General features: G+C 41.5%; 1 protein-coding gene across 50 annotated transcripts in view; it reads left to right on the plus strand.

Annotated features, from left to right (window-relative positions):
* Positions 1–24,753, plus strand: part of TTN (titin) — a 276,354-nt gene that overhangs the window by 74,426 nt on the left and 177,175 nt on the right. For all 50 annotated transcript variants that reach the window (XM_070798610.1, XM_070798811.1, XM_070798618.1 and 47 more), the window contains 46 exons: positions 57–335; positions 453–740; positions 853–1,131; positions 1,217–1,498; positions 1,593–1,871; positions 1,981–2,259; positions 2,362–2,640; positions 2,755–3,042; positions 3,168–3,446; positions 3,581–3,862; positions 3,963–4,241; positions 4,361–4,639; positions 4,753–5,031; positions 5,133–5,420; positions 5,665–5,943; positions 6,157–6,438; positions 7,565–7,843; positions 7,965–8,246; positions 8,991–9,269; positions 9,383–9,670; positions 9,822–10,100; positions 10,193–10,471; positions 10,575–10,853; positions 10,971–11,258; positions 11,381–11,668; positions 12,212–12,493; positions 12,752–13,030; positions 13,150–13,431; positions 13,584–13,862; positions 13,957–14,244; positions 14,435–14,713; positions 14,808–15,086; positions 15,186–15,464; positions 15,604–15,891; positions 16,033–16,320; positions 17,679–17,960; positions 18,402–18,680; positions 19,236–19,517; positions 19,634–19,912; positions 20,616–20,903; positions 21,014–21,292; positions 21,406–21,684; positions 21,774–22,052; positions 22,788–23,075; positions 23,213–23,500; positions 24,021–24,311. In XM_070798610.1, coding sequence (XP_070654711.1) covers positions 57–335; positions 453–740; positions 853–1,131; positions 1,217–1,498; positions 1,593–1,871; positions 1,981–2,259; positions 2,362–2,640; positions 2,755–3,042; positions 3,168–3,446; positions 3,581–3,862; positions 3,963–4,241; positions 4,361–4,639; positions 4,753–5,031; positions 5,133–5,420; positions 5,665–5,943; positions 6,157–6,438; positions 7,565–7,843; positions 7,965–8,246; positions 8,991–9,269; positions 9,383–9,670; positions 9,822–10,100; positions 10,193–10,471; positions 10,575–10,853; positions 10,971–11,258; positions 11,381–11,668; positions 12,212–12,493; positions 12,752–13,030; positions 13,150–13,431; positions 13,584–13,862; positions 13,957–14,244; positions 14,435–14,713; positions 14,808–15,086; positions 15,186–15,464; positions 15,604–15,891; positions 16,033–16,320; positions 17,679–17,960; positions 18,402–18,680; positions 19,236–19,517; positions 19,634–19,912; positions 20,616–20,903; positions 21,014–21,292; positions 21,406–21,684; positions 21,774–22,052; positions 22,788–23,075; positions 23,213–23,500; positions 24,021–24,311 — 12,978 coding nt within the window. The remainder of the gene's footprint in view (positions 1–56; positions 336–452; positions 741–852; positions 1,132–1,216; positions 1,499–1,592; positions 1,872–1,980; positions 2,260–2,361; positions 2,641–2,754; positions 3,043–3,167; positions 3,447–3,580; positions 3,863–3,962; positions 4,242–4,360; positions 4,640–4,752; positions 5,032–5,132; positions 5,421–5,664; positions 5,944–6,156; positions 6,439–7,564; positions 7,844–7,964; positions 8,247–8,990; positions 9,270–9,382; positions 9,671–9,821; positions 10,101–10,192; positions 10,472–10,574; positions 10,854–10,970; positions 11,259–11,380; positions 11,669–12,211; positions 12,494–12,751; positions 13,031–13,149; positions 13,432–13,583; positions 13,863–13,956; positions 14,245–14,434; positions 14,714–14,807; positions 15,087–15,185; positions 15,465–15,603; positions 15,892–16,032; positions 16,321–17,678; positions 17,961–18,401; positions 18,681–19,235; positions 19,518–19,633; positions 19,913–20,615; positions 20,904–21,013; positions 21,293–21,405; positions 21,685–21,773; positions 22,053–22,787; positions 23,076–23,212; positions 23,501–24,020; positions 24,312–24,753) is intronic.

Here is a 24,753-nt window from a genome sequence, read left to right on the forward strand (position 1 = left end):
TAAAAACGAAACCTTAATCAACACTGCAGAATTCTAACTATTTAATACCATTGTAGAACCTGCTAAAATCATTGAGAGAGCAGAACTGATCCAAGTGACCGCAGGAGACCCAGCCACGCTGGAGTACACAGTCGCAGGCACCCCAGAACTCAAGCCAAAATGGTACAAAGATGGGAGACCTTTGGTCGCCAGTAAAAAGTATAGGATAAGTTTCAAAAACAACGTTGCCCAACTCAAATTTTATTCAGCTGAACTGCACGATAGCGGCCAGTACACGTTTGAGATTTCCAATGAAGTGGGCAGCAGCTCCTGTGAGACAACCTTCACTGTCTTAGGTTAGTATCCGTAAAAACCTGTGCTCCCATATTCCTTTGAAAGCCAACTGACAACCAACACTAAAACCACTGCGCCTTTCCACATTGTTCTTTCTTCTCTTCTTGTACCATGAACAGATCGAGACATTGCTCCATTCTTTACCAAACCCCTTCGAAACGTGGACAGTGTGGTTAGTGGCACCTGCAGACTGGACTGCAAAATTGCTGGCTCCCTCCCCATGAGGGTGTCCTGGTTTAAGGATGGTAAAGAAGTAACCTCCTCTGACAGATACAGAATAGCCTTTGTGGAAGGCACAGCCTCTTTGGAAATAAGCAGAGTAGACATGAGTGATGCCGGGAATTTCACCTGTCGAGCCACGAATTCCGTGGGTAGCAAAGACTGCAGCGGAGCCCTGATTGTGCAAGGTTGGCTGGAGACTGTGCCTTTCATTCTTATGTAAATGATGTTCAAATTAAGGTATCTTCCTTTCAGTGGCACCTCTTAACTCTTTGAAATTCTTTCTTTACACTCCTTTAGAACCACCCAGTTTTGTAACTAAACCTGCATCAAAGGACATCCTGCCTGGCTCAGCTGTGTTCCTGAAGAGCACCTTCCAGGGGTCTACCCCTTTCACAATCAGATGGTTTAAGGGTGACAAAGAGCTGGTTTCTGGTGGAAACTGCTATATCAACAAAGAAGCTTTAGAAAGTTCCCTGGAACTATATTCAGTAAAAACCACCGATTCAGGCACATATACCTGTAAAGTCAGCAACGTGGCTGGAGCTGTGGAGTGCAGTGCAAACTTATTTGTAAAAGGTTTGCAGAATTTCCTTGACATCTTTGAGCTACCGTTGTTAGTTCTTGCCTCTTTCTCATGTCTCTGAATGACTTCCTTCCACAGAACCTGCCACATTTGTTGAAAGGTTAGAGCTGTCCCAGCTCTTAAAGAAGGGAGACACCACCCAGCTAGCCTGCAAAGTCACGGGCACCCCTCCAATTAAAATAACATGGTTTGCAAATGATAGAGAAATTAAGGAGAGCAGCAAACACAAAATGTCTTTTGTGGAGTCCACTGCGGTTCTACGACTTACAGATATTGCTGTCGAAGACAGTGGTGAATATATGTGTGAGGCTCAAAATGAGGCTGGCAGTGACCACTGCAGTAGCATTCTGATAGTCAAAGGTTTGTGTTCACGTTGTCTCTTGTGTTACCAAAGTTATGGCCCGGGGCACCGACTCCACTCCCATTAACTCAAAATAATTCCTTTCCCCTGTAGAGTCACCTTACTTTACCAAGGAATTTAAGCCCATTGAAGTGTTGAAGGAATATGATGTCATGTTGCTGGCTGAGGTGGCAGGCACGCCTCCCTTTGAGATCACTTGGTTCAAAGACAACACCACACTGCGAAGTGGCAGGAAGTACAAAACCTTCATTCAGGATCGGCTGGTTAGCCTGCAGATCCTCAAGTTTGTTGCTGCGGACGTGGGTGAATACCAGTGTCGGGTCACCAATGAGGTGGGCAGCAGCACCTGCAGTGCCAGGGTGACTTTAAGAGGTTAGTGTCAGTGCTGATGACAGACTGGCTTTTCTTTGGAGTCGATGCTTTTTGTTAAGCTGGTTTCGCTCTGGAGTTGGTATTGATTGAGAATTCGTTCTTCCACTAGAACCCCCAACCTTTGTAAAGAAGATCGAGAGCACCAGCTCCCTTAGAGGAGGCACCGCTGCCTTCCAGGCCACGCTGAAGGGCTCCCTGCCCATCACGGTGACTTGGCTAAAAGACAACGAGGAAATCACTGAAGACGATAACATAAGAATGACCTTTGAGAACAATGTGGCAAGTCTGTACCTCAGTGGCATTGAAGTCAAGCACGATGGGAAATATGTTTGCCAGGCCAAAAACGATGCAGGAATACAAAGGTGTTTCGCAGTACTCTCAGTAAAAGGTTGGTTCAGAAAGCTCACTGTGGGTTCTAGGGAAAAAATGCAGATGTAAGCCTTTAACCAGAGCCATTCACAACCCACACCTATCCCTTTGTTTTCCATAGAACCTGCAACAATCATTGAAGAGGCTGTGTCTATAGATGTCACCCAAGGAGACCCTGCCACTTTGCAGGTTAAATTTTCAGGGACTAAGGAGATTACAGCCAAATGGTTTAAAGATGGCCAAGAACTGACACTGGGCCAAAAATATAAAATCAGTGTCACTGACACTGTCTCTATACTGAAGATTATTTCTACAGAAAAGAGAGATAGTGGTGAATATACTTTTGAAGTCCAAAATGATGTCGGGAGGAGCAGCTGCAAGGCTAGCATTAATGTCTTAGGTTGGTACAGCTTTTCTATGGCGAGGAACTGGGCATTTCTATGCTCTTTCATCTCTTTCAATTTTAGAAAAAAAGTATAAATCAGTAGATTGACTTTTTTTTTTCATTGCATAGATCTTATCATACCTCCGTCATTCACCAAAAAGCTGAAGAAAATGGACAGCATTAAAGGGTCTTCCATTGACTTAGAATGTATAGTGGCTGGGTCACATCCCATAAGCATCCAGTGGTTCAAAGATGACCAAGAAATAACAGCTAGTGAAAAATACAAGTTCTCTTTTCATGACAACACTGCCTTCTTGGAAATCAGTCAGCTGGAAGGTTCAGACAGTGGCACCTACACTTGTTCAGCCACTAACAAGGCCGGACACAACCAGTGCAGCGGCCATCTGACCGTCAAAGGTTGGCAAATTTTGTCTCTGCCTCTTGAGAACTTGCTGCTCTCTGATTTCTTAATTCTTTCCTTGACTGATCAGTTCTAAAATAAACCTTCCTTTCCCCTTTCGCTTCTTCTTCTTTCACCCCAGAACCCCCTTACTTCCTGGAAAAGCCACAGTCACAAGATGTCAATCCCAATACAAGGGTTCAGTTAAAGGCACTTGTGGGTGGCACTGCGCCCATGACAATAAAGTGGTTTAAAGACAACAAAGAGTTGCACTCCGGAGCGGCTCGCTCAGTCTGGAAGGATGACACCTCCACCATCCTGGAGCTCTTTTCAGCCAAAGCTGCCGATTCGGGGACCTACATCTGCCAACTGAGCAATGATGTTGGCACAGCAACCACTAAAGCCTCTCTCTTTGTGAAAGGTCTGGTCTCTCTATCTTCTCACTGTCTTGCTTGCCTAGATTTTCTTCAGGGTAGCGGGCTTGAGAAAACAGTTTTGCTCATTGGTCTTTAGTATAAAAAATGTTCACCATCACACGTTTTTCCCCATCTTTAGAACCTCCTCAATTCATTAAGAAGCCCAGCCCAGTGCTAGTGCTGAGGAATGGACAGTCCACGACATTTGAATGCCAGATAACAGGCACGCCTGAAATCAGAGTTTCTTGGTATCTGGACGGGAACGAAATAACAGCTGTTGAGAAACATGGCATTTCCTTCATTGATGGTTTAGCCACTTTCCAGATATCTGGGGCCAGGGTGGAAAATAGTGGGACTTACGTCTGTGAAGCTCAAAACGATGCAGGCACTGCAAGCTGCAGCATTGAGTTAAAAGTGAAAGGTGCGTTACTGCTTCTCATTTCCATTCTGGCTATGCTCCTGGCTGGTCCTTGGGTCTTCCCTGGAGTAAACGGTTCTCTGTCCCCTTTTTGAATCTTTAGAGCCTCCCACCTTTATCAGGGAGCTGAAACCCGTGGAGGTAGTCAAAGATAGTGACGTGGAGCTGGAGTGTGAAGTTATGGGAACATCTCCATTCCAAGTCACTTGGCTGAGGAATAACAAGGAAATTCGGAGCAGCAAAAAATATACCCTGACTGACAGAGTGTCAGTGTTTAATCTCAACATAAACAGATGTGACCCTTCAGACACTGGTGACTACCAGTGCATCGTATCCAATGAAGGCGGCAGCTGCTCTTGCAGTGCTCGAGTCTCTCTGAAAGGTCAGTTGGATGCAAAGGAGCTGGCTGCCCAGTAAAAATTCTGTAAAGTTTTCATCTTATGATGATGGGTAGGAGTTCAGATAAACTTCCTCTTCTCATACTGTCTACTTTAATCACAGAGCCACCCTCGTTCATAAAGAAGATAGAAAACATCACTACTGTTTTGAAAAGTTCTGCCACCTTTCAGAGCACTGTGGCGGGCTCTCCTCCCATTTCTATCACCTGGCTCAAGGATGACCAGATTCTGGATGAAGATGACAATGTTCACATCTCCTTTGTGAACAACGTGGCCACACTTCAAATTAGATCTGTGGATAATGGACACAGTGGGAGGTACACGTGTCAAGCCAAGAATGAGTCAGGAGTTGAGAGGTGTTACGCTTTCCTTTTAGTACAAGGTGTGTGAGCTAGCCCCTTTCAGAGTTATTCTCTGGAGACAGTTTCACAAGCAATAACCCTTTTTCCATGGAATTATGAGTGCAACTCATCCATGTTTCCATTCTTACTACAGAACCCGCTCAGATCATAGAGAAAGCTAAATCTGTCGATGTAACTGAGAGAGACCCAGTGACCTTGGAGTGTGTTGTGGCCGGAACACCAGAACTCAAAGTCAAGTGGCTTAAAGATGGGAAACAGATTGTGCCTAGTAGATATTTTTCGATGAGTTTTGAAAACAACGTGGCCAGTTTTAGGATTCAGTCAGTAATGAAGCAAGACAGCGGCGAGTACACTTTCAAGGTGGAAAATGACTTTGGAAGCAGCAGCTGCGATGCCTACCTGAGAGTGCTAGGTCTGTACTCTCGGCCCCCGTCAGATCCCTTATGTATATTATGTCCTTGGTAAATGAGTGGCAACGATTAACGGGTGTTTTTTGTTGTTTGCATTGGACAGATCAAAATATTCCTCCATCATTCACCAAAAAGTTAACCAAAATGGATAAAGTACTAGGCTCTTCCATTCATATGGAGTGCAAAGTTTCTGGCTCACTTCCTATTAGTGCTCAGTGGTTTAAGGATGGAAAAGAAATATCTACAAGTGCAAAATACAGACTCGTCTGTCATGAGAACACTGTATCACTGGATGTGAACAACCTGGAATTAGAAGACACTGCGAATTACACATGCCGAGTATCAAACGTAGCAGGGGATGCAGCGTGCAGCGGCATCTTGACTGTAAAAGGTTAGACTTTCTTAACTTCTTCTGGCTCTTCTCTCTGGTTGCTTTTAAATGTAACACTCTTTCCTGGTGTCCTTTAAAACTAAAAATCGCCATAATTCTGTTTCTTTAGATACATCTGTATTGAGTTCAAGAAATATTCAGTCATTACCTCTTTTCAGTAGTGTTTTCTTACATGGCCTTAAAACTGTTGAAATAATCCAACTACAAGGCATTTAATCATATGCATTTCTCTTCAAATCTATAGAACCTCCAAGCTTCTTAGTGAAACCTGAGCGACAACAAGCCGTACCTGACTCTACAGTGGAATTTAAAGCTGTGCTAAAAGGAACACCACCATTTAAAATCAAGTGGTTTAAGGATGATGTGGAACTTGCCTCTGGACCTAAATGTTTCATTGGCTTGGAAGGGTCAACTAGCTTCTTAAATCTCTACTCAGTGGATGCCTCCAAGACTGGACAGTACACTTGCCAAGTTACCAATGATGTTGGTAGCGACTCTTGTACCACAACATTGCTTGTGACAGGTGTGCAAGTTTGATTGTTTTATGTTTCTGTCTGCCTGTGGCTCTGGTCCTTTCTCTAATCTTTTACAATGCATCTACCCAGTCAAGAAAATACCCTTCTATTGGCCAGGCATTGTTCATGTTTCATGTTTTTCTTTTGTACTACTTAACTGAACTTGTGTTATTTATATCTGTTATGTTCCCTCATAATCTCCCCTTTTCTTCACTCTCTAGAACCACCAAAGTTTGTAAAGAAACTAGAAGCGACCAAAATAGTGAAAGCAGGTGACTCAGCACGACTTGAATGCAAAATAACTGGATCCCCAGACATCAGAGTTGTGTGGTACAGAAATGAACATGAACTCCCAGCCAGCGATAAATACAGAATGGCTTTCATTGATTCGGTGGCCGTCTTACAGATGAATTATCTTGGTACTGAGGACACTGGGGATTTCATTTGTGAGGCTCAGAATCCTGCTGGCAGCACGAGCTGTAGCACCAAGGTCATTGTAAAAGGTAGAAACCTTTCTTCTCTTCCTCATTACCTGAAGCCCACCTTCTTCTCCTCTGGCTATCAGAGCTCTTCATTGTTTTACGGTCATCTTTAGCTTCCATTTGAGATCATAGGACATTTTCCCAAATAGTATCATTTCTGTTTTTAGATGTTTTTCTTAAGATTTGCTCACATATAGATAATCATTCTGAGATATTTTTCTTGTTATGCCAATATCATAATTCTTTTTTTTTAATTTTATTTTATTTTTAAACTTTACATAATTGTATTAGTTTTGCAAATATCAAAATGAATCCATCACAGGTATACATCACCTCAACATATTAGCCAAGCAGTTCAAATTTGATGTTTCAAACACTCAAAAAAGGAAGGCATTTTAAAATTAACTTTTGCCTTCAGTCAACTTATAAATATATCATCATCCTCAGCATGATCTTTATCTTTTATTTAAAACAAAGACTATTTGCCACATATATCCCAAGTTTCAAGCAATAGAGGTTTTAACCTTACATTTACAACAGGATAATTATATTGTTTTTTCGCTCTCAAAACTAGTTCCTAGTTTTTAAAATAAGATCACTATACTGTGTTGTAAATAGTACTAGTATTTTCCAGAATTTTTGTCACAGAATCTAAGTTTGTCATATTGTGAGGCAATTATTGCAAAAACCATTTGTTGATGTGGAAGACTTAGAACACAGATGGTGTGATAACTTCCAAGTATCCCAAGAGTAAAGCACATGCAAAAAAATTTCATCCCTGAAGTCAGGACCCCATACCTCATACAGATCATATTAATCCTTACACTTGGCTTTAGAGGTGTGTTTGGTTTTTGTTTTGTTTTACAATTTCACATCAATCTTTACTAAATTAGTAAAGTGGTGTAGACAGAATGTTGAGCTGCTCAGTAAAGTTGTCTGGGGTCTGGTCTGGGTCCTCAGCCAGTGAAGCCAAGTGATTCTGTAAAGGCCCTATTGCTTCTCTGAGGCTATTATTCTTCAGCACTAAAGTCATAGTGCCAGACCTGTGTTAGTAGTTTGACTCTTTCTTCCAATTTTTAAACAAAGAAATAAAAACATTATATGAAGTTAAGTAGCCTAGTTCATGAGGAATTCTTGTTTTTTACAGAACCACCTGTTTTTAGCAGCTTCCCTCCTGTGGTAGAAACCCTTAAAAATGCTGAAGTTAGTATTGAATGTGAACTTTCGGGAACACCACCATTTGAGGTGGTTTGGTACAAAGATAAGCGACAACTCCGGAGTAGCAAGAAATACAAGATTGCATCCAAAAATTTCCATGCAAGCATTCACATTCTCAATGTTGACACTTTAGACATTGGTGAATACCACTGTAAAGCACAGAATGAAGTGGGAAGCGATACTTGCATTTGCATTGTAAAACTAAAAGGTAAGCATTATTTCCTGCACGTGGCAGAAATGGCAGGAACATGCAAAATGGTTATTTGTTTTCTCTTTTTCATTATCTGGACAATCTTTCCAACAATCTCCATCCATCTTTCCCTGTTCAGAACCACCAAGATTTGTCTCCAAGCTGAACAGCCTCACAGTTGTAGCTGGTGAGCCTGCTGAGTTACAAGCATCCATAGAAGGCACCCAGCCTATTTCTGTCCAGTGGCTTAAAGAGAAGGAAGAAGTGGTTAGAGAAAGTGAAAACATCAGAATTACATTTGTGGAAAATGTTGCCACTCTGCAGTTTTCAAAAGCAGAACCAGCTAATGCTGGGAAGTATATCTGCCAAATCAAGAATGACGGTGGAATGAGGGAGAACATGGCCACGTTGACTGTTTTAGGTTGGTACAATATGGTGCAGTAGTTCTCCGATATAAGGAGGTGCCAAACACTGAGATGACTTACTAAGAGATAGTGGCAGAATTTCCTTTTTTTAATTTCTAGAACTATATCAATCCTCACCTATCTCAAAGGTTTATGGAAAAGGACCTTTCAGGCACTCTTTTCTGTGTCTGTGATCCTAACAAAAATTAACCATTTTTATTATTTTCTTGATGAATTAGCAGAGAAAATCACGACTGTCTTTTGTTTAACCATGAAAAAAATGAGAGTCCAACATATGCTACAAGGAGATTTTTTTCTCAAGTGTTACTATTTAAGCTGACAAAAACTCCAAAGATCAAAGTTTGATAAGAATGACTTGCACTTTCATCTTTGGGCATATTCATTTTTAATTTTGCAGTTGTTTGAAAAACAACTTTGAAAAAGCTGTCTTTAGCTCCTTAAAGTAGAGCAACAATACTGAACAATTCATAGGAACATGTGGGCTTTGTTCTAGAGAGGGTCAAGTACAAATCAATATATGACATTAAATTATTTCAGAAGTTGAATAACGCAAAAACATATTTCTTAATAATTCCTATAATTTCATGACAGCATGTAATTATGGATTCTCATTTTAAGGTCTAGAGAAAGAGGGCCTGAAGATATCCATATAATTGAAAGAAACAGTGTTAATGAATTTGATAGTAGAGACAAGGTGAAGCTAACATTTTTTAACAGATGGCTATCACGTTTTATTTCAGAACCTGCGGTCATTGTCGAGAAAGCAGGTTCGATGACAGTTACTGTAGGAGAAACGTGCACTCTGGAGTGTAAGGTGGCTGGCACTCCCGAACTCTCAGTCGAATGGTACAAGGATGGAAAGCTGTTGACCAGCAGCCAAAAACACAAATTTAGCTTCTACAACAAAATCTCTTCCTTGAAGATTCTCTCTGTTGAAAAGCAGGACGCAGGCACATACACTTTCCAGGTTCAAAATAATGTTGGCAAAAGCAGCTGCACAGCCGTGGTCGATGTTTCAGGTTAGTTGTGACATGTTCTTCCCATTGCTTCAGCAAATTCCTTTCACAAGCTTTCTTCCCTCGAGTCTCTGCTGTTCTTCCAAACCTCAAGTCTCTTGCCTCTCCTCATGCAGACCGAATGGTTCCTCCCTCTTTCACACGAAGACTGAAAGATACCATTGGAGTGCTGGGTACATCTTGTATCTTGGAGTGCAAAGTAGCCGGATCATCACCAATCTCTGTTGCCTGGTTTCATGGGAAAACCAAAATTGTCAGTGGAGCGAAGTACCAAACTACATTTTCAGATAACGTCTGCACATTGCAGCTCAATTCTCTGGACTCATCAGATATGGGCAGTTACACATGTGTGGCTGCTAATGTCGCTGGGTCTGATGAGTGCCGTGCAGTGCTGGCTGTACAAGGTCAGTGTCAGACACTCACATCCTTTCTTACAAGTTCTTCTTTGGGTGCCCATCCCTGCTGACACATTCAAAAGGCATCTTCTTTTTGATAAAAATCGCAAGTAAATCTGAAACTTACAGGATCTTTTCATTGTCCTCCTTGCTTGTATAGAACCACCCTCTTTCGTGAAGGAACCTGAACCTTTGGAAGTACTACCAGGCAAAAACATCACCTTCACAAGTGTTATTAGAGGAACCCCTCCATTTAAGGTCGGCTGGTTCAGAGGTGCCAGAGAACTGGTGAAAGGAGACAGGTGCAACATCTATTTTGAAGACACTGTGGCAGAACTGGAATTATTTAATGTGGACATCTCTCAGAGTGGGGAATACACCTGTGTGGTTTCTAACAACGCTGGCCAAACATCCTGCACTACCCATCTCTTTGTAAAAGGTTTGCTCCAGTCTTTGTGCTTCCTGCTTTTTAAGTGGCATCTTTGTTCGTGTTTTTACTGTGTTTAACGGCTATGCTTTGTCACTCCCCAGAACCAGCTGTGTTTGTGAAGAAACTGAGTGATCACTCTGTAGAACCAGGGAAATCCATCATTTTGGAAAGTACCTATAAGGGAACACTCCCCATTTCAGTTACATGGAAAAAGGATGGTTTCAACATAACACCGTCTGAAAAATGCAGCATAGTCACAACAGAGAAGACCTGCATCCTGGAAATTCTGAACAGCACAAAAAGAGATGCAGGACGGTATTCCTGCGAGATTGAAAATGAGGCGGGAAGGGATGTTTGTGAAGCCCTGGTGTCTACATTAGGTGTGTTTCTTATTCTCCAATGATTGGCATTTGTCTAACGTGAGGCGTGGTTTGTGTGGTTTTCTTTAATCCCAGTTGCTGATCGTGAACCTTTCCTCTTTAGAACCACCTTATTTTGTTACGGAACTGGAGCCTCTGGAGGCATCAGTGGGAGATTCCGTTTCTTTACAATGCCAAGTTGCTGGGAGCCCAGAAATTACAGTGTCTTGGTACAAAGGCGATACGAAGTTACGGCCGACTCCTGAATACAGGACTTATTTTACAAACAATGTGGCCACACTTGTTTTTAATAAAGTGAACATCAATGACAGTGGAGAGTACACATGTAAAGCAGAAAACAGTATAGGAACTGCCTCTTCTAAGACTGTCTTCAGAATTCAAGGTGATAATTTTATTTTACGAGTTAAGGAATTTCTTCTTCCTTATCTTCACACTTCCCTTTATGGGGAAATTTTTGTTTCACGTACTAATGCCTCCAGTATTACTTGTCTTCCTGCAGAGCGCCAGCTCCCACCTTCCTTTGCAAGACAACTAAAGGACATTGAACAAACTGTTGGGTTACCAGTTACCCTCACTTGTCGACTGAATGGCTCCGCACCCATCCAAGTGAGCTGGTACAGAGATGGGGTACTTCTACGAGATGATGAAAATCTACAGACATCGTTTGTAGATAATGTGGCAACCTTAAAAATTCTGCAAACAGACTTGAGTCACTCTGGCCAATATTCTTGTTCAGCTTCTAATCCACTTGGAACAGCGTCTTCCAGTGCTAGACTGACAGCGAGAGGTTTGTTCCGATGTTACTCTTTTTCTCTTTGTAAACCATGACTTCCTATTCATTGTCAAAGTAGAAATAGCCAATAAAGAACAACAGCAAAAAGTATGCTGATTTTTCTTCTCATCTTCCAGAACCTAAGAAATCTCCCTTCTTTGACATCAAGCCTGTATCTATAGATATTATTGCTGGGGAAAGTGCTGACTTTGAATGTCATGTTACTGGTGCTCAACCAATGCGAATTACTTGGTCAAAAGATAACAAGGAGATCCGTCCTGGAGGAAACTACACAATTACATGTGTGGGAAACACTCCCCATTTGAGAATTCTTAAAGTAGGCAAAGGAGACTCTGGTCAATATACTTGCCAAGCAACCAATGATGTTGGCAAAGACATGTGCTCAGCTCAACTCAGTGTAAAAGGTATCTCTACATGGCACTGACCAATACTTATTCTCTCCCATCTTACATAATTTTCTTCAGAAAAGTTTCTTTATTTTTTAAATGTTTGGGATGAACTAACTAGATCATATTAGAATTTGTATATTAGTGTTGGAGGCAACATTAATCAAAGTTCTATTTTCCTTTTTATTTTGTTTTTTAAATTAGTGTATCTCTAAGTATAATCTTATCAGAGTGTTGTTTATGTGAAATTTGTTAAATGTCATTTCCTCTCTTTTTTTCACTCTTTTCCTGTTATATGGCATTCTGAATTATCATTTTGATCAAATACTTCTATAATACATTAACTTACATGTTTTAGTTTCTATATCCAGACTACAAGGTTAACTTGTCAATTAAATTCTCTATTAAAAATAGTAAAAGTTTATTTAACAGAAAAAAATATATATTTTATCATGAAATTCTCAGAAAGTACATATATTCTTAATAATAAACAAGATAAAATTAGGTATTTATAAAATCTTAAGCTACAAACATAAGCTGTTTCTTCCTTTGACTTACTAGAACCTCCAAAGTTTGTTAAGAAATTAGAAGCTTCAAAAGTTGCAAAGCAGGGAGAATCCATCCACCTGGAATGCAAAATAAGTGGTTCTCCAGAAATCAAAGTTTCGTGGTTCCGAAATGACAGTGAACTTCATGAGAGCTGGAAGTACAACATGTCTTTTGTGGACTCTGTGGCAGTGCTCACCATCAATGAAGCCAGCGCAGAGGACAGTGGGGACTATATCTGTGAAGCCCATAACGGAGTTGGGGACGCCAGCTGTAGCACAGCCCTGACCATCAAAGGTTAGATACACTAAGTCCCTTGCTTTCTTCCTTCTCCTCTGCTCTGGATTCTTTCTCAGCAGTGTTCTGAGCTCCAAAACAAAAAGGCCAGTGAAGGGGATTTGCTTGCAATTCTTAAACTAGCTTTTATGACTTGTCATTTCTTATGTTCGTTTACTGTCATATGGTCACTCCAGGCACTGAATGATTTAAAGTCTAACATATTTTCCCTTTTCTTAGGCAAATGCGCTCATTGTTTATCTCCTTTTCTTCTGGTAGCACCTCCTGTTTTCACCCAGAAGCCTTCTCCAATAGGAGCCCTTAAAGGTTCTGATGTTGTATTCCAATGTGAAATTTCGGGAACTCCCCCATTTGAAGTGGTGTGGGTTAAAGATCGAAAGCAAGTTCGAAGCAGCAAGAAGTTTAAAATCACCTCAAAAAATTTTGATGCAAGTCTTCATATCCTTAACCTGGAAGCCGCCGATGTGGGCGAATATTACTGCAAAGCTACTAATGAGGTGGGGAGTGACACATGTGTTTGCACCCTCAAGTTCAAAGGTTTGTATCCATGGGCCCCAAAATATATGCCTCTTGCTTTCATCTTTTCTTGCTTGACCAGTAATGTATTTGGCTGTGATTCTCATCTTTCTTCTCTAACCTCAAATTTCTTTCATTAGAACCCCCACGATTTGTGAAAAAGCTTAGTGACACCTCAACCCTGGTTGGGGATGCTGTTGAGTTGCGGGCTGTAGTGGAAGGCTTCCAGCCCATTTCTGTCGTCTGGCTGAAAGATAAAGGTGACGTCATCAGAGAGAGTGAAAACACTAGGATTTCATTTGTTGATAATGTTGCAACCCTCCAACTTGGGAGCCCAGAGGCATCTGACTCTGGAAAATATGTGTGTCAAATCAAAAATGATGCTGGAATGAGAGAGTGTTCAGCAATCTTGACTGTCCTAGGTTAGTAACAAAGTGCAGCCTGAGGGGGAAAATGTCCATTTGCTTGACCTATGACATCGCCTGCAAATCTTATTCTTACCCAGTAATATACTGAGTATACTCTTGGTTTGAAAGATGACTTTGTGTTCAATGCAATATACTTCTTCTTTTAGAACCAGCCAGAATCATTGAGAAACCAGAACCCATGACTGTCACTACTGGAAATGCTTTCGCATTAGAATGTGTAGTGACTGGAACACCAGAACTTTCAGCCAAGTGGTTCAAAGATGGCAGAGAAATAGCTGCAGACAGCAAGCATCACATCACATTCGTCAACAAAGTGGCTTCGCTTAAAATCCCGTGTGCAGAAATGAGTGACAAGGGGTTATATAGCTTTGAAGTGAAGAACAGTGTTGGTAAGAGTACCTGCACTGTTTCTGTCCACGTTTCTGGTGAGTAATATGAGGTTTTCATGAACATATCATTTTCCCTGGGGGAAAAAATAAAGCTTCTCTTTCAACGGAAAACTACGCTTCATCCACACAGATCGGATTGTGGCTCCTTCCTTCATCCGCAAGCTGAAGGACATCAACGCCATCGTCGGGGCCTCAGTGGTTTTGGAGTGCAGAGTCTCCGGCTCCGCCCCCATCTCCGTGGGTTGGTTTCAGGATGGCAATGAGATTGTCAGTGGGCCTAAATGCCAGTCCAGCTTTTCGGAAAACGTTTGCACTTTGAATCTGAGCTTCTTGGAGCCCTCTGACACAGGCACATACACATGCGTGGCCGCCAACGTGGCTGGGTCAGATGAATGCTCGGCGGTCCTGACTATCCAAGGTCAGTGTTCAGGGGCCAGACCGCTGCTTCTCCAGCGCCTCCACCACGTGACTTAGTGCCTGCCTTGTGGGGGATTTCTGTATTTTGTCTTTGTGCATAGTCTTAGTTCCTTTTTCTTCAAGTAGCAAAAAGCACTGCTTACTTGGATTCCTTTTTTCTCTTGATCTTCCCCCTTCCCTGGGGTCTCTAGAACCACCTTCTTTTGAACAAACCCCTGACTCTGTGGAAGTGCTCCCTGGAACGAGCCTCACATTCACCAGTGTCATCAGAGGCACCCCGCCTTTCAAGGTCAAATGGTTTAAAGGCAGCAGGGAGCTGGTGTCCGGGGAGTCATGCAGCATCTCTCTGGAAGATTTTGTCACGGAACTGGAGCTATTTGAGGTGGAGCCCTTGCAGAGCGGGGACTACTCCTGCCTTGTGACTAATGACGCTGGCAGTGCCTCCTGTACCGCACATCTTTTTGTGAAAGGTTTGCCCTTTCCTCCTAAAGCACATATCTTTAACATTTTTTCTGATTCTTCACTTGAAGATGTCAATTCTGCCTCTGTGTTTTCTCCTCATAGAACCGGCCACCTTTGTGAAAAGACTGGCCGATTTCAGTGTCGAGACAGGAAGCCCCATCGTTCTTGAGGCCACGTTTACGGGTACCCCTCCCATCTCGGTGAGCTGGATGAAGAATGAGTTTGCCCTTACACAGTCTCAGAATTGCAGTATTACCATGACAGAAAAATCTACCATCCTGGAAATCCTCGACAGCACAATAGAGGATTATGCACAGTACAGTTGCCTAATAGAAAATGAGGCCGGTCAAGATATTTGTGATGCTGTGGTGTCTGTCTTAGGTGTGTTGACAGTTACCTCTTCTTCTTGCTCTTTTCTTTCTTTCAAAACATCTTCTTTTAGTTAGTGCGCCTGATTGATTATCATCCTTTCTACCTCAGAACCGCCTTATTTCATTGAGCCTCTGGAACACGTGGAAGCAGTCATCGGAGAACCTATAACTTTACAGTGTAAAGTGGATGGAACCCCAGAAATCAGAATTTCTTGGTATAAAGAACACACAAAGCTACGGTCAGCTCCTGCATATAAAATGCAATTCAAAAATAACGTTGCCTCCTTGGTGATCAACAAAGTGGATCACAGTGACGTGGGAGAATATACCTGCAAGGCAGAAAACATTGTGGGAGCGGTGGCTTCTTCATCCGTGCTTGTTATCAAAGGTGATGACAGTTTTCTCTGCAAGTCTCACTGTGTGTTGACAGATTCATTTTCTTAAAAACATCACAATGTTAATGGATTGAAATACGCCATGGTTGTTTTCTCTCTTGTAAATAAGGATTGTCTATAACTTCTTTACAGAGCGCAAACTTCCACCTTCCTTTGCAAGAAAACTGAAGGATGTTCAGGAGACTCTTGGCTTCCCAGTTGCATTTGAATGTCGCATCAATGGCTCAGAACCTCTCCAAGTGTCTTGGTACAAGGATGGGGTACTTTTGAAAGATGATGCTAATCTGCAAACATCTTTTGTTCACAATGTAGCAACTCTTCAGATTTTGCAAACTGACCAGAGCCACGTAGGTCAGTACAATTGCTCGGCTTCGAATCCCCTTGGGACTGCTTCATCCAGTGCGAAGCTCGTCCTCTTAGGTGAGTAACTCATCACATGACCTCTTCGTTATAAAGCAGCTTCACTGCACCCAGCCACCAAGGACTGGTGCCACATAGTGTCTGCTCCACGTCTGAGAGCACGGAAACTGAAGTCACCGTGTTGCTCTTCATTCTTTCCAGAGCATGAAGTACCTCCTTTCTTTGATCTCAAGCCTGTGTCAGTAGATCTGGCTCTTGGAGAAAGTGGTTCTTTCAAATGTCACGTAACTGGAACTGCACCAATGAAAATCACTTGGGCTAAAGATAACCGAGAGATTCGTCCTGGAGGCAACTACAAGATGACTTTGGTTGAAAATACCGCCACTCTGACGGTTCTCAAAATAGGCAAAGGCGATGCTGGGCAGTACACCTGCTATGCAAGCAATGTCGCCGGAAAAGACTCTTGTTCTGCTCATCTGGGTGTACAAGGTACTTGTTGGAGCAAAATAGCAAGGGCTCATTTCAACTTCTAACACTATAGGAGGAAGTGTGTACTTGAAAAATGTGTTTAGGACTAGGGTTTAGGCTACAGTCCATGGGGTCTCAAAGAGTTGGACATGACTGAGCAAATTCAGTTTCATGGGCCAGGCTCTATGGGAGGTGTTGGGCAGGCTACAAGTTTATAGTTTACAGTTTACAGCAAATCTAGGGTCTTCTAAATGGGAGCAAGTTTTTAATTTAAAAAAAAAAATATATAAAACTGGTCAAACATGGGCTGAGGGTCCATTTTCAATGGCTAAAAATAGAGACTAGAGAGAGAACAGGAACTTTTCACAGAATTGTAAGATAATCCAAGTTTGAAAGAAACTATCTTAGGACAATAAAAGGAAGTTGTCTTGAATGATATATTTTTCCACAGTAGTTTGTAAATTAATGGTTTTGTTCCTCACCTCAAACTATAAAGCCCTTCAAGAAGAGTCAGATTGTGTCAAATTCTTCTCTTCTGCTAGCCTCACTTAAATAATAGTGGAAGTCAGGGGACTGGAGAGTACATTAATATCTTACATCATGGAAGGCAACCATGTCTCAAGGTAGCAAAAACAGTTCCTGTCTGCTGTGGTCAGAAATTAACTCAGTGAGCTGCTGGTCTAACTCATGAGAGCATTTTTAAAGACTTTTTGTGGTGACAATTTATAAATAACTTGAAATTAAAATAGAGTTAGATTCAGCAGCCCATGTGCCCTGTGACATATTGCTAATTATTTTATCTCCCTAAACTTGAATTTTCTGATTCAGTTAATGAAGAAAGTGTTGCTCTCCCCACTTCAAAGGGCTATCATAGAGGTTGAAGAAATATCTATTAAAGTCCTATAGGAGAAAATAGCACTTTAAAATATTAAGATATCTGACCCAGTTTTGCTACTCTGACTCTTCCTGGCACATAACTGGTATCTCTGCAGCCATAGGAAACGACAGACCTGTACTGGTTCACATACAAGAAAGTAATCAAATGCTCTTAATCCCTGTAAACCATAGAGTGCTTTCACCAACAGATGCACACTCTGCCTCTCATCTTGCACAAAGAAGTGATTCTTTTTCTGGTAGGATTGCACAAGGATTAATGTCTCTTCTTCCTTCCTTTTGCAATAATATTTAATGTGGGTGCTTACAAAAGTAAAGGCATTTTACTTCAGGATTTAGATTTCACTTACCTATTCTTTCTTGAACTATAGCAAATAAATATGTTTTCCAGAGCTAAAGACCTCTCTTTTTGAGTTTTCCCTTCATCCTGAATTATACATGTCTTTCCCATCTCTTCCCTTGTGTTTTCTTTCTTGCTTCCATAGAACCGCCCAGGTTCATTAAGAAGCTAGAACCTTCAAGAATCGTGAAGCAAGATGAATCTACAAGATACGAATGTAAAATAGGAGGGTCTCCAGAAATCAAAGTTTTATGGTACAAGGGCGAGACTGAAATTCAAGAGAGCAGTAAATTCAGAATGTCGTTCATGGACTCAGTGGCAGTGTTGGAAATGCACGGGCTCAGCGTGGAAGACAGTGGCGACTACACCTGCGAGGCCTGCAATGCCGCCGGCAGCGCGAGCAGCACCACCTCCTTGAAAGTTAAAGGTCAGCTCTTCGCTCTCTTTGTAAATTGGGATATAATTGCTTTGCAGTGTGGTGTTTGTTTCTGCTGCACAACAGTGTGAATCAGCCATAAGTATACAAATACCCCCTCCTTGAGCCCCATTCCCCATCCAACCCTTCTAGGTCATCCCAGAGCACCTAGTTGAGCTCCCTGGGCTATATATACAGAAGCTTCCCACTAGCTATCTGGGACAAAGTGGGAGAGTAGCATTTACCCATCTTTTATGTCTTGCACATCCTAGCTGTCCTCTCAATTCCCTGTTGGACTCTCCAAGGTTCTAAAAGTTTTAAAGGATACAATAGAAAATTGGAAGTGATACTCTCTATGTTGGACTAGACAACTGATTTTTACTTGTAAATACATACTTAGAGAATACAGCCTAATTCCCCTTTCTTTCTAACTTGATTTTCTTCCAACTTTAGAACCACCCATTTTCCGCAAAAAGCCTCATCCCGTTGAAACACTGAAAGGAGCTGATGTTCACCTTGAATGTGAGCTTCAGGGCACTCCCCCATTTCAAGTTTCATGGCATAAAGACAAGAGAGAACTTAGGAGTGGCAAAAAGTACAAGATCATGTCTGAGAACTTCCTGACGAGTATTCACATTCTGAGCGTCGATGCTGCGGACGTTGGGGAGTATCAGTGCAAAGCCACGAATGATGTGGGAAGTGACACCTGTGTGGGCTCCATCACTCTGAAAGGTTAGAGTGACTTCAGCCTCTCGTGCTTACTAGTATTTTCCTTCTAACTTTAATACCCTGTTGACTCCTCAGCTCTGGCTCCATCCTTCTCCACTAGTGTCTCTTCTACTTTCCCCCTTTCTCCTTTCCTAAATCTTTTTATGTTTAGTGTGCATTTCAAATCCTACTAAATACCCTTTTAAACAGTTTTCCCAGTAGATTTTGATTGGATTAGAAAGCTAGAGAAGCAAAGGTGTTCAACTCCTTCTGCTTAACACAAACTCTAGGAGGGTTCCCTGGTGGTCTAGTGGTCAGGACACGACACTTTCACTCGGTGGCCTAGGATTCAATCCCTGGTCAGGAGATTAAGATCCCACAAGCCTTGTGGCAAGGCCAGAAAAGTACAAAACTCTAATGCATTCTTGCTCCCACTCACCAGAAATGCCTCTTTAAGAAATGCAAGGAGTGCATGGTCACTAGTTTGATTCCTGGCATTGATGGCTTTGAGGGAAATACTCTTAGCCCCACACCTTTTAAATCTCTTTTTTTTTTTTTTTTTTGCCCCCTTTTCTTCAGCGCCACCAAGGTTTGTGAAGAAGCCCAGTGATGTTTCTACCATCGTTGGTGAAGAAGTTCAGCTTCAGGCTACTGTTGAGGGCGCTGAGCCCATTTCCGTGGTGTGGTTCAAAGACAAGGGGGAGATCGTCAGAGAAAGTGACAACATATGGATCTCTTATTCAGAAAACACTGCAACCCTACAGTTTTCAAGAGCGGAAACAGCCAACGCCGGGAAATACACCTGTCAGATCAAAAATGATGCCGGAATGCAAGAGTGTTCTGCCACGGTGTCCATCCTCGGTTAGTGCAGAGAGAATGTCATCATGAGTAGAAGGCATACACTTACCAGAACCTGTGTCTTCCTTAGTTTTTCCATGGGGTTTTAACACTTGAATGCAATTTGTATCTCATTCCAGAGCCTGCAGCAATTGTGGAAAAGCCAGAATCCATAACAGTGACCACAGGAGACACCTGTACCTTGGAATGCTCGGTCACTGGCACACCCGAACTCACGACCAAGTGGTTTAAGGATGGAAAAGAGCTGACAAGTGACAACAAATACAAAATAAGCTTCTTCAACAAAGTGTCTGGCCTTAAGATCATTAATGTGGCCCCCAGTGACAGTGGGGTGTACAGTTTTGAGGTGCAGAACCCTGTGGGCAAAGACAGCTGCACAGCCTCAGTGCAAGTTTCAGGTTGGTTGGTTGGGTTTTTGTTTTGGTGTGATCATAGTATAGTTCCTGCTTTACATGTATGTGTATGAGAAGCTCCACATTCTACAGTGTGACATGAGTCTGACATTCTGCAACAGCAAAATTAGAGGTAATATGCCTATCCTGTTGTTGTTCCGTTGCTAAGCCATGTCTGACTCTTGGCAGCCCCATGGATTGTAGCCTGCCAGGCTTCCCTGTCATTCACTATCTCCCGCATGCCAGGCTTCCCTGTCATTCACTGTCTATCTCCCAGAGCTTCCTCAGACTCATGTCTATTGAATCAACAATGCCATCCAACCAGCTCATTATAGAGATAGGAGAAAAGCAAGCCCAAAAGTTCTATTCCTTTCTCTTGGAGGAATTACCACAATTCAGGGTGGTAGGAATAAAACTTAATTCCTGAGTAAGGAATGAGGATACTGTGGTTTTCTACTGTTGGTTATGCTGGAATAATTCTCCACATAATGATACACAGCAAAGAGAGACCAAAATTCCTAAGTCAATTAGCACATCTTGCCCATTGATTCTCAAGGCTCTCCATTGTGTGAAGCCTCGGGCAGTTCTTTGATTCCCCCACAAAAGAGCCAAATGGATCTAGGGATATTCCATCAAAAAGACAATAATTCTCTCTTCAAATCATTTTATAACTGATGTCCCTTGTTTGTTTGATTTTTATCACATTCAGACCGAATTGTTCCTCCTTCGTTCACGAGAAGATTGAAAGAGACAAATGGTCTGTCTGGTTCCTCGGTGGTAATGGAGTGTAAAGTCTATGGATCACCTCCAATCTCCGTCTCCTGGTTCCATGAAAGAAACGAGATTAGCAGTGGAAGGAAATACCAGACCACCCTGACAGATAACACATGTGCTTTAACTGTGAACATGCTGGAAGAATCAGATGCTGGCAACTACACGTGTATAGCTACTAATGTGGCCGGTTCTGATGAGTGCAGTGCTCCTTTGACTGTGAGAGGTCAGTCCAAAATACAGTAAAATATCATTGCATTTCATTATGCATTAAACACTTTTATAATCAAAATTCAAAATTGTTAACCTTTTTCTGATATGTGCTTTTTTGTTTAGAACCACCATCTTTTGTTCAGAAACCTGACCCCATGGATGTTTTAACTGGAACCAACGTAACCTTCACAAGCATTGTAAAAGGAACACCCCCTTTCAGTGTTAGCTGGTTCAAGGGAAGCACTGAACTAGTACCAGGGGACACATGTAATGTGTCTTTGGAGGATTCAGTTGCTGAACTGGAGTTGTTTGACGTGGATACATCACAGAGTGGGGAGTATACCTGCATCGTTACTAATGAAGCTGGCAAAGTTTCTTATACAACACATCTCTACGTAAAAGGTTTGTTTGACTGCTATTCTGCATTTGTACAGTTAACATAGGTGAAGTACTAGATATGCCCATATCCATGTGTATATGTGTTTGATATCGTATTTTCGATTTGTCTGCTACAGCCCCAGCCAGATTTGTAAAGAAGCTCAATGATTACAGCATAGAGAAAGGAAAACCTCTGATCCTAGAGGGCACATACACTGGAACTCCTCCCATTTCCGTGACATGGAAGAAAAATGGCATAAACGTAACTCCATCTCAGAGGTGTAACATAACCACAACTGAAAGATCTGCGATCCTGGAAATCCCAAGCAGCACAGTGGAGGACGCAGGGCAGTACAACTGTTACATTGAGAACACTTCCGGAAAAGACTCCTGTTCAGCACAGATCCTGATACTAGGTTTGTTGTGATTGCACATTCCCATCTTTGCATACACGTAACCCCTGCAGCATGCCTCCTTCATGACTGATTCTCTCTCTTGTCTGTAGAACCACCATATTTTGTCAGGCAGTTGGAGCCTGTGAAGGTGACTGTTGGAGATTCTGCCTCATTACAATGCCAGCTTGGCGGGACCCCTGAAATTGCGGTGTCCTGGTTTAAAGGGGATACAAAATTGAGACCTACTGCTACCTACAAGATGCATTTTAGGAACAATGTTGCTACATTGGTTTTCAACCAGGTTGATAGTAATGACAGCGGAGAATATATCTGCCGAGCTGAAAACAGTGTGGGAGAAGTTTCTTCGTCAACTTTCCTGACTGTTCAAGGTGATTGCAATATTTTTAAAGTGAATGAATGTGTGTCTTTTGAACAAGATTTTAAATATCTGGTGAGGGTTTTCTTTTTGGAGAAATCTTTCCAAATGCAAAGTTTTCTGCTTAAGTAGTTCTACCTACAAATTAGATTATCTTTTTCAATCACCTTTACAGAGAGAAATAAAATGACTAAATCTTCAGTTAGAAGGATCATGTCATCATTTGCCTCTATAATTACATCTTTAAGAAAAACAAATAACCATATTTTTAAATCCTTACTCCCTGAGTGTCTCATTCAGATTGCTGGAAAGCAGTCTTTAAAAGTAAGAGAATCTGCTACATGCCAGAAATATACCTTAAAGTAATCAGTTTTTCTATTGGTTTACATATTTTTACACCTACCACGCATGGGTGTCAGTCACTCAGTCATGTCTAACTCTTTGCGACCCCATGAACTGTAGCCCGCCAGGCTCCTCTGTCCATGAGATTCTTCAGGCAAGAATACTGGAGTGGGTTGTCATTCCCTTCTCCATAACATGTATCAGCATGCCATCAAATTAAAACTTTTGCTCCAAAAATTTACCTGCTTTTCCCTGAGTCCAAGTTAATTTAAGAGTTGTGAATATCTCCTGATATCCTGATGTTTTTATAGGAGTTCTATTATCTAGGTAACAATAATTGTGAGAAGAATATTCAGTAAATTCAAAATGTCCAGAAGTATTCATCACTTTAATTCTCTTCCTACAGAGCAAAAACTTCCACCATCATTTTCTCGACAGTTGAGAGATGTTCAGGAAACAGTTGGGCTGCCAGTTGTTTTTGAGTGTGCCGTCAGTGGATCAGAACCTATCTCAGTGTCTTGGTTTAAAGATGGCAGGCCAGTGAAAGACAGCCCCAACATACAAGCATCATTTTTAGATAATGTGGCCACTCTAAACATTTTCCAAACTGATCGGAGTTTTGCAGGCCAATATTCTTGCACAGCTACAAATCCTATAGGTTCTGCTTCTTCCAGTGCCAGACTCATTCTCACAGGTGCGTGAATCCCTAAAGCTTCTATTTTTGTAAGTAAAATTGTTAGAACCAAATTTGAAATTAGGGGAGGACGATTTGTGTGACCTAGGACGGTCAGGTATGGAGCCTGAAAACTTGTCTTTCTGCTGTCCTCCCAGAGGGGAAGAACCCCCCCTTCTTTGACATCCCTCTGGCCCCTGTGGATGCTGTGGTGGGAGAGAGTGCAGACTTTGAGTGCCACGTGACTGGGACACAGCCGATAAAGGTCGCCTGGGCTAAAGACAACAGAGAGATCCGAAGTGGTGGAAACTACCAGATTAGTTATCTGGAAAACAATGCCCACCTGACCATCCTAAAAGTGGACAAAGGAGACTCTGGACAGTATACATGCTATGCTGTCAATGAAGTGGGAAAGGACTCCTGCACAGCTCAGCTCAATATAAAAGGTATCTTTGCATATCAGTTTTGTTAGAACAGATAATATTTAGGATTTTTTTTTTCATTTAGGACATTTTTGAACCACTGACATAAAAAAAAAATGTTTCAGAAGAAATAAGTTTCTCTAGAGAAAAAAATGATCTTTTAAAATCTGCATTTCTCTAAAGTTTCTCTCCCCCTGCTTTTACTTTTTACAAATATCTGGTTCTGTAACTGGCCATAAGTTATTCTTATCATCCATCCCATAAATCAGAGAACAGTTTAAAATAAACTTGTTAAAACTAAAACATACAACATTGTTAATCAGCTATATTCTGATATAAAGTAATTTTTTTAATTTAAAAATAAAAATAAATACAATAAGCTTGTGGAGGGAGGCAAAATATTTAGGAACATTACACTAATATGCTGTATTTAGTTGGTCAGCATTGATTTTGAGCTTAAAATATGGCTTCTCTCTCTTGAAAAGCCTCCTATTAATAACTTACTTCTGGATTCCACTTCATATGTCCTTGAACTTTCTTACAGAGCGGCTGATCCCACCAAGTTTCACGAAAAAACTCTCAGAGACAGTAGAAGAAACAGAAGGGAATTCTTTCAAACTTGAGGGCCGTGTTGCTGGTTCCCAACCCATCTCTGTTGCTTGGTACAAAAATAACATAGAGATCCATCCAACATCTAACTGTGAAATCACCTTCAAGAACAACACACTTCTGCTGCAAATCAAGAGGGCAGGCATGGACGATGCTGGTTTGTACACATGCAAAGTGTCGAATGATGCAGGCTCTGCTTTATGTACATCTTCGATCGTCATCAAAGGTAAGTCTCCTTGACTGCCCCAGCATGATGCGTTTTTCCTTTCTGTCCATTAGACAGCCATGTGTGTTTCTTCTGACATCTCAACCTACTTCTGGATTCCAGATATATATTATTTAATTGGCTTGCTACAATTTCACTTATGTTTACTAAGATATATATATGTATGTATATGTATTATTTGTCATTTAATTACATGGCCTAGCACAGTAGGTGTCATATTATAGACTATGTATCTTAGCTTGTAAATCACATCCCAAAATGTTGCCAGGTAGTTAGAAGTCTAAGGCTACTTTGAAATTCATGCATAAGTGACTTACAAAATTTTATGAAGCACACTTGTTTTTAAATTTTGAAAAATTTTCATCATTGAATACTGTATTAGCTTTGCTTATTATGAGGTCTATCACATTCTGAAGCATTCTCTTTTCTAAGGATATTTCTA

The sequence above is a fragment of the Bos indicus genome, chromosome 2 (assembly GCF_029378745.1).
Source record: "Bos indicus isolate NIAB-ARS_2022 breed Sahiwal x Tharparkar chromosome 2, NIAB-ARS_B.indTharparkar_mat_pri_1.0, whole genome shotgun sequence".
NCBI classification, from domain to species: domain Eukaryota; kingdom Metazoa; phylum Chordata; class Mammalia; order Artiodactyla; family Bovidae; genus Bos; species Bos indicus.